At 39.9% G+C, this 8,518-nt stretch overlaps 1 protein-coding gene across 1 annotated transcript; it reads left to right on the top strand.

The window, feature by feature from the left end:
• Positions 1-476: 476 nt before the first annotated feature.
• LOC130966239 (protein FAR1-RELATED SEQUENCE 5-like) lies at positions 477-2,819 on the top strand. The gene is made up of 2 exons (XM_057891025.1): positions 477-1,677; positions 1,780-2,819. Exons 1-2 carry the CDS (start codon positions 477-479, stop codon positions 2,817-2,819), a joined length of 2,241 nt encoding a protein of 746 aa, XP_057747008.1.
• The last annotated feature ends 5,699 nt before the right edge of the window (positions 2,820-8,518 follow it).

The raw sequence follows: 8,518 nt of genomic DNA, 5'->3' as shown, positions 1-8,518 counted from the left end.
GTCTCTTGTATGATTGACGATGAATCTGCATGTTGCCAACTTAAATGCCCAGTTAAATCCCAAGAAGAATTGCTCTGTGTGGAGAATATTTACACTAACTTTGTGACCTGCATTCTTTTTTTGTGTTGTGGATTGTAATTAGTTTATTGTAGCAAATGAGTTCATCTTTATTCTTAGCCATTATGGTTAATTTAAATCAATTAGTTTAATTCAATGGAAAAATTTATCATCTTCCTTGTTAGCCATGATGGTGCATAGTGCTTTTATGTTGTTGCTAGTTATTAATTTAATTCATCGTACCATGTTATGATGTTCTTTCGTAGCCAGTATCCTGCATGTTGTTTTTGTTTTGTTGATAGTGATTAATTTAATTTTAGTAATTAATTTAATTCTGCTTTTGATCTGTCCTATTAGTCATTCTGCTAATCAGATATCTTGTCCTTGGTCTTTGGTATTAATAGTTAGCCTTTTTTAGAATGAGAATTTCTTTTTACAGTGCTGCCGATTTGAGATGGAAAGCCTTGGAGAAGGAAGTTGATTTCTCCGTCCAATGGACTGATGGATGGAGCACAGACTCAAAGGATGACGATGAAGGAAGTGTTGCACAGTCACTAGAGACAGAGGAAGGGCAATCGGCAGTGGGGAATAGAGAAGATGGTTCAGTGGCTGGTGATGAGGGTTCCATGCCGGTACCAACAGGAATACACGTTGCGGCTGACAATCCACATGGTGACGAAGAATTGGGATCAACGGTTTTAACTGCCGCCGCATTGGAATCAGCCAAGTATAATAGTGTGGAAGAGGCGTACAAAGCATCTGTGGCTTTTGTGAAAGTGACTGGATTCGCTGTACGAAAGGGTGATTCTGTGAAAAATGAGGAAAGGAATATCGTGCGGAAGTTCTTTTATTGCAATCAACAAGGTTTGCATGAGAAGAAGCACTATGAGAGGGTCGATAGGAAGATGGCTCATAAAGCAGAGACCAGAACCTATTGTTATGCCAAGTATGTTGTATACTTGGACATGAGTTCTAGAAAGTGGAGGACGAAAACGTTTATTGTGGATTATAGTCACGATTCGGCCCCACTAGATTTCACCAACATAATGGTGCCGCATCGAAAGTTGACTGATGGAAATAAAGCTCACATACACAGCATGCAAGAGGCTGGATTCCAGACAACTCAAATCATGGGGTTCTTTGCTCACTTGTGTGGTGGATATCGGAATGTCAACTTTATCAAGAAAGATTTGTATAACTATATGGATGATGTTTGGCAATCCCGCATTGTTGAATGGGACGCTACGGCAACAATTAGTTATTTAAAGTGTAAGATTGAGATGGATCCGTTAGTAATTGTAAAATATTCGTACTGCGTTGAGAAGCATCTAGGTAATCTTTTTTGGTCAGATGGCCACATGCAATATAATTATAAGTGCTTCGAAGATGTGTTGGCATTTGATTCCACTTACAAGAAGAATCTCTACAACATGCCTCTGGTTATTTTTTCTGGTACTAACCACCATAGGCAGACTATTATGTTTGGATTTGGTTTGCTAGAGGATGAAAAGATTCCATCATATAAATGGTTGTTGGGCCATTTTTTGGAGGTTATGGAGAGTAAGGAGCCAAAAGTTGTTGTCACAGATGGTCACGAGTGTATGAAGGAGGCGATTCGGAGTGAGTTCCCTAACGCGACCCATTGACTATGTAGCTGGCATCTTGCTCAGAATGCACTTCAAAAAATAAAAGATAGTGATTTCTGTGCTGCGTTCAAGACAGCTGTGTACGTCCATTTTGATGTTAAGGACTTTGAAGATTACTGGGCAGAAGTGGTCCATAGCTTTGGGTTGGAGGATAATGATTGGATTGCAAGCACATACGAGAAAAAGGAGCAGTGGGTGCATGCTTACTTGTGCGACAAATTTTGTGCAGGCTTGCGAACAACATCCAGATGTGAGGGCATAAACTCATCATTAAAGAAATTTATAAAATCTGAAAATTGCTTGCTTGAGCTGGTAGAGAACCTGGATCGTGTTGTTAAAGATTACCACAACAACGAGTTCATTGTGGATTACAAGTCATTGTATACTGATCCTGTGCTGACGACCGGATTGGAGTCTCTTGAGCGGTTGGCTAGTAAGTTATACACAAGGGAAATATTCTTCGAGGTAAAGGAACAAATCGAAAGTGTTGGTGGGATGATTGTACTGCACAAGGATAGGTTTGGTAGCATTGAGAAGTTTATGCTGAGGAAGTTTAGAAAGCCACATCGTGTCCATGTGGTGCTATATAATAAGAGTTCTGACAAGTTCGAGTGTTCATGCAAGTTGTTGAATAGTGTAGGTATTCTTTGTGGTCACATATTCTGCGTTCTAAAGGAGCTCGACATACAAGAGTTGCTCAATCGAATGGTTCTTAAGAGGTGGTGTAAAGATGCCAAATTCGATAGAATTAGCACAACAGAGGTCCAGTCAGATCCGGACCGGGCATTCCGTATTAGGTACGGTGCGTTGTGGGCTGCTTGTTTGAAGATGTGTTTCTTGGCAGCACAGGGTTTAGAAACCTACGAAAAAGTGGTGAATGTAGTTGCGAATATGTCAAACGAGTTAGAGTCCATGTGCTACATAGGCGACAAGGGTGGACATGCACATCTTGTTGGAAATGACATTGACATTGGAAATCCTCATATCATAAGGTCAAAAGGTGCTCCTCGAGGCAGCATTAATGCGAAGAATGGGAGATGTTGCAGAAGGTGCTTTGGGTTCGATCATGACCACCGCAACTGTTTGGTAGATGAAGACAATGCGGACGAGGTTTGATTCTTCTTTATAAATGACATCGATGTTGTGCTCCATAATTATCAAGTTTAGATTGCATAATCAAATTATAACTTAAAATTGACTACAATGTGCATTTACTTTTAGTTTGTTCATGCTGCTTCTTAAATTGCCATATGTTTCCCTATTAAAGAACATGTTAGTTTTGTTGCAGGAATCAGTTTCTAGGTCGAGGAGAAGCCAGAGCCATGGCTGGAAAAGGGGCCGGGATACATAGTATTTTCAAAATCAATGTGGGGTTGTTGGGCATGAAGTATATTCCATTGTCTTGTGGTCATTTCGGCTGAAGATGTTGTCACGTGGATTTTGAGTTTTAATTAATTTATTTGTAAATTTTACCTGTTGAGTTTTGATGCATTTGTTTGTCATTTGGGAGATTTATGTTTGACGTTAATGTTATTGAAGACCTACTAGGATACCTTTAGTTCAAATAGAATTTCTCAAATTTCCATTTCTGTTTGAGATCTAGTCAATTCCAATTCTTCTCTTGCTTTGTTAATTGCTGCAATTTAATTTCCCTTGCTTAAATTTTGAATTCCCAGTCCTCAAATCCCTTTTCCATTCAAGCAATTTATATTTCTTGCACTTTAAGTTACCGCAATTTACATTTCTTGCACTTTAAGTTTCAGTCATTTAATTTCTTGTTCTTTAAGATTCAACACCTTTACTTTCAATTCTCTTTAATTTCTGCAATTCATCCCTCTCCCTTTACATTTCCTACTATTTACTTACTGTTGGATACAAATCACTCAACCAATACTTGATTCGCTTGAATAAATCAACCACTGAACTAAAATTGCTCAATCCTTCAATCCCTGTGGGATCGACCTCACTCCCGTGAGTTTTATTACTTGATGCGACCCGATACACTTGCCGGTGAGTTTTGTGTTGGATCGTTTTCCACACATCATCCAGCATCTTTACATAGCATAGATATTAAGCTTGGATAAGCCAATTTGGCGTCTTTAGAGTTCTTGTTTGCTATTATGTAAAGTTCACACGAAATTAACTGGTGAACTTCTACTTCTCTTCCCAACATAATGCAGTGGATCATCACTGTTCTTTTAACAATGACTTCAGAACGGTTGCTAGTGGGCAATATAGAACGCCCAATGAAGTCCAGCCAGCCTCTGGCGACTAGTTTGAGATCTTCTCTCTTGAGTTGATTTGGGACGCACTTGGTGCTGGTGGTCCACCTGGCTCCAGGGATGCATATATCCTCTAGAATCTTGTCCAGGTCCTTATTTGTTCTCATCATTCTCCTATTAAAGGAGTCTGGTCATCTTTCAGCTGAGGTAGCTTAAAGATCTCCCTGATTTTATCAGGGTGGATGTGAACAATCTATCCTCTGACCAAGGTCCGATAGTCATAGAGAGCAGTTCCAGATATTCTCTGCCTGTCTGTTTGCCACAGATTCGCATAGAATTCCTGAACCATGTTTCTTCCCACCTTTGTTTCAGGATTAGCTAGGATTTCCCAGCTCCTATTTCAAATTTGCTCTTGGATCTCCGGATATTCATCTTCTTTCAGATCGAATTTGACTTCCAGGATTATTGACCTTAGACCCATTATTTTGTAGTAATGGTCTGAATGTTCTTTGGTTAAGAACTTTCCTTGATTCCAAAGTGGTTTTGGAATACTCTCTTTCTTGCCTCTTTGAGTGGGTTATTTTCCTTTAGGAGCCATGATCTTAGTGGGTATGGTTTAGTGATCACGGATAAACACACCAAACTTAGAGGTTTGCTTGTCCTCAAGCAAAAGAAAAGAAAGGAGAGGGATAGAAGGAGAGCTAGTGTCGAATGGTGGACAAGAGGAGGGGAGCCGAATGTGGATTTAAAAGGGAGGGGTTTGTTTTTCTTCGAAAATTTTTAAAAAGATAAGATAGAAGATATGATTTATAAAAGATAAATATGATAAGAAAAAGATATAATTTAAAAATAAAAAGTTGTGAATGATATTTGGAAAAGATAAATCTGAATTTTTATTTTGAAAAAGATTTTAAAAGATAATTGAGTTTTGAAAAATTTGAAAAAGAGTTGGATTGGATTGGAAAAAGATTTGTGTTTATGGATTAAGATACATTTGATATTTTTGAAAAAGGGATTTTGGAAATTAGGTTTAAAATTTTTGGAATTGAAGGATGAGAGTTTGTAACATGTTTATGCAAGAAATCATGAATTGAAACATAAAAAATTAAAAAAATTGTGAAGTAAAAATGAATTTACCTCCTCCCCACCATCCTGGCGTTAAACGCCCAAACGCTGCATGTTTTGAGCGTTTAACACCCATTTGCAGCTTCTTCTAGGCGTTCGACGCCCAGTTGTTGCTTCTAGCTGGCGTTGAATGCCAGAAACTCCTTTGTCACTGGGCGTTTTTCTGAACGCCCAGAACGCTATAAATCTGGTGTTGAACGCCCAGAAGGTGCTTCTTTCTGGCGTTCAACGCCCAGAAGATGCTTCTTTCTGGCGTTTAACGCCCATATGGCTATCCTTTTTGGCGTTGAATGCCCAGTGAGTGCTTCTTTTGGGCGTTCAGCGCCCAAAACATCTCTTACTGGCTTTTTTCGCACTAATGAGCTTCTTTTTGCTGTTTTATCCTCTGAATCCTTTTGTAACTCCGTGAACTCAAGCAATTACTATTTTACCTTGAAGATAATTGACATAAACCTGTAGAAACCAATTAATTAACAAATAAGCCTTGTAAATGGCTGGGTTGCCTCCCAGCAAGCGCTTATTTATTGTCTTTAGCTGGACTATTACTGAGCTTTAATAAAGTCTCAGTTTTGAGCATTCTTGCTCAAAATTGCTTTCAAGATAATGTTTAACTCTCTGTCCATTAACAATGAACTTTTTGTTAGAATCATTATCCTGAAGCTCCACGTATCCATATGATGACACACTTGTAATCACATATGGACCTCTCCACTGGGATTTCAATTTCGCGGGGAATAATCTGAGCCTAGAATTAAATAGCAGAACTTTCTGCCCTGGCTCAAAGACTCTGGATGATAATTTCTTATTATGCCATCTTTTTGCTTTCTCTTTGTAAATTTTTGCATTTTCGAAAGCATTGAGTTTGAATTCCTCTAGCTCATTTAACTAGAGCAATCGTTTTTCTCCAGCTAACTTGGCATCAAGGTTTAGGAATCTGGTTGCCCAATAAGCCTTGTGTTCTAGTTCCACTGGCAAGTGACAGGCTTTTCCATACACCAGCTGGTATGGAGAAGTTCCTATAGGTGTCTTGAATGCTGTTCTGTATGCCCACAGAGCATCATCCAAGCTTCTTGCCCAATCCCTTCTACGGTTAATCACAGTCCGTTCCAGAATTCTTTTAAGTTCTCTATTAGAGACTTCAGCTTGCCTATTTGTCTGTGGATGATATGGAGTAGCTACCCTGTGGCTAACTCCATGTCGAACCAAAGCAGAGTAAAGTTGTTTATTGCAGAAATGAGTGCCCCCATCACTGATTAGTACTCTAGGCATACCAAATCTGTTGAAGATGTGTTTTTGGAGGAATTTCAGCACTGTCTTAGTATCGTTAGTGGGTGTTGCAATAGCTTCCACCCATTTGGATACATAATCCACTGCCACCAGAATGTAAGTGTTTGAGTATGATGGTGGGAAAGGTCCCATGAAGTCAATACCCCATACATCAAACAACTCAATCTCCAAGATCCCTTGTTGAGGCATGGCATAACTGTGAGGCAGATTGCCAGATCTTTGGCAATTGTCACAATTAAGTACAAACACTCGGGAGTCTTTATAGAGAGTAGGCCAGTAGAAGCCATATTGGAGGACTCTTGTAGCTGTTCGCTCACTTCCGAAATGTTCTCCATACTGTGATCCATGGCAGTGCCAGAGGATCTTCTGTGCTTCTTCTTTAGGCACACATCTATGTATTACTCCGTCTGCACATCTCTTGAAGGGATATGGTTCATCCCAAAGATAGTACTTTGCATCCGTGATCAATTTCTTTATTTGCTGCCTACTATACTCTTTGGGTATGAATCTCACTGCCTTGTAGTTTGCAATGTCTTCAAACCATGGCACTTCCTGGATGGCAAAGAGGTGCTCATCCGGAAAGTTTTCTGAGATCTCAGTAAGAGGGAGGGACGCCCCTTCTACTGGTTCTATTCGGGACAGGTGATCTGCTACTTGATTCTCTGTCCCTTTGTTGTCTCTTATTTCTATATCAAACTCTTGCAAAAGCAACACCCATCTTATGAGTCTGGATTTTGAATCCTGCTTTGTGAGTAGATATTTAAGAGCAGCATGGTCAGTGTACACAATCACTTTTGATCCTACTAAATAAGATCTGAACTTGTCAATGGCGTAAACCACTGCAAGTAACTCTTTTTCTGTGGTTGTGTAGTTCTTCTGTGCGTCATTTAGAACACGACTGGCATAATAAATAACGTGCAGAAGCTTGTCATGCCTTTGTCCCAACACTGCACCAATGGCATGGTCACTGGCATCACACATTAATTCAAATGATAATGTCCAGTCTGGTGCAGAGATGACTGGTGCTGTGACTAGCTTAGCTTTCAGAGTTTCAAATGCCTGCAGACACTCTTTATCAAAGATAAATGGAGTGTCAGCAGCTAGCAGATTACTCAAAGGTTTGGCAATTTTTGAAAAATCCTTTATAAACCTCCTATAAAATCCTGCATGCCCCAGAAAGCTTCTGATTGCCTTAACATTGGCAGGTGGTGGTAATTTTTCAATTACCTCTACCTTAGCTTGATCCACTTCTATTCCTTTGTTCGAAATTTTGTGCCCAAGGACAATTCCTTCAGTCACCATAAAGTGACATTTCTCCCAGTTTAAAACCAGGTTAGTCTCTTGGAACCTCTTTAGAATAAGTACTAGATGGGCAAGACAGGAGCTGAATGAGTCTCCAAATACTGAAAAGTCATCCATGAAGACTTCCAGAAATTTTTCCACCATATCAGAGAAAATTGAGAGCATGCACCTTTGAAAGGTCGTAGGTGCATTGCACAGGCCAAATGGCATCCTTCTGTATGCAAATACTCTAGATGGACATGTGAATGCTGTTTCCTCTTGATCATGGGGATCTACTGCAATTTGATTATAACCTGAATATCCATCCAGGAAGCAGTAGTATTCATGACCTGCTAGTCTTTCTAGCATCTAGTCTATGAATGGTAAAGGAAAATGATCCTTTCTGGTAGCTGTATTGAGCCTTCTATAATCAATACACATACGCCACCCTGTAACTGTTCTTGTAGGAAACAGTTCATTTTTTTCATTATGAACCACTGTCATGCCACCCTTTTTAGGGACGACTTGGACAGGGCTTAACCAGGGGCTATCAGAAATAGGATAAATAATCACAGCCTCTAGTAATTTAGTGACCTCCTTCTGCACCACCTCCTTCAAGGCTGGATTTAGCCACCTCTGTGGTTGAACCACTGGCTTAGCGTCACCCTCTAATAGGATTTTGTGCATGCATCTGGCTGGGCTAATGCCCTTAAGATCACTGATGGACTACCCAAGAGCTGTCTTGTGTGTCCTTAGCACTTGAATTAGTGCTTCCTCTTCTTGTGGCTCTAAGGTAGAGCTTATGATTACAGGGAAGGTATCACCTTTTCCCAGAAATGCATATTTCAGGGATGGTGGTAATGGTTTGAGCTCGGGTTTGGGAGGTTTCTCCTCTTCCTG

This window comes from Arachis stenosperma, chromosome 3 (assembly GCF_014773155.1).
Source record: "Arachis stenosperma cultivar V10309 chromosome 3, arast.V10309.gnm1.PFL2, whole genome shotgun sequence".
NCBI lineage: Eukaryota > Viridiplantae > Streptophyta > Magnoliopsida > Fabales > Fabaceae > Arachis > Arachis stenosperma.
The sequence above is the reverse complement of the archived record's forward strand: the minus strand, read 5'-3'. Positions and strand labels throughout refer to the sequence as shown.

What these genes read in the sequence shown, in the direction of transcription:
- LOC130966239 (XM_057891025.1), top strand. Translation starts at nt 477, where the DNA reads ATGAGAATTTCTTTTTACAGTGCTGCCGATTTGAGATGGAAAGCCTTG. An exon ending in TATGAAGGAGGCGATTCGGA is followed by an intron (nt 1,678 to 1,779) that starts GTGAGTTCCCTA and finishes CGTTCAAGACAG; the next exon opens with CTGTGTACGTCCATTTTGAT.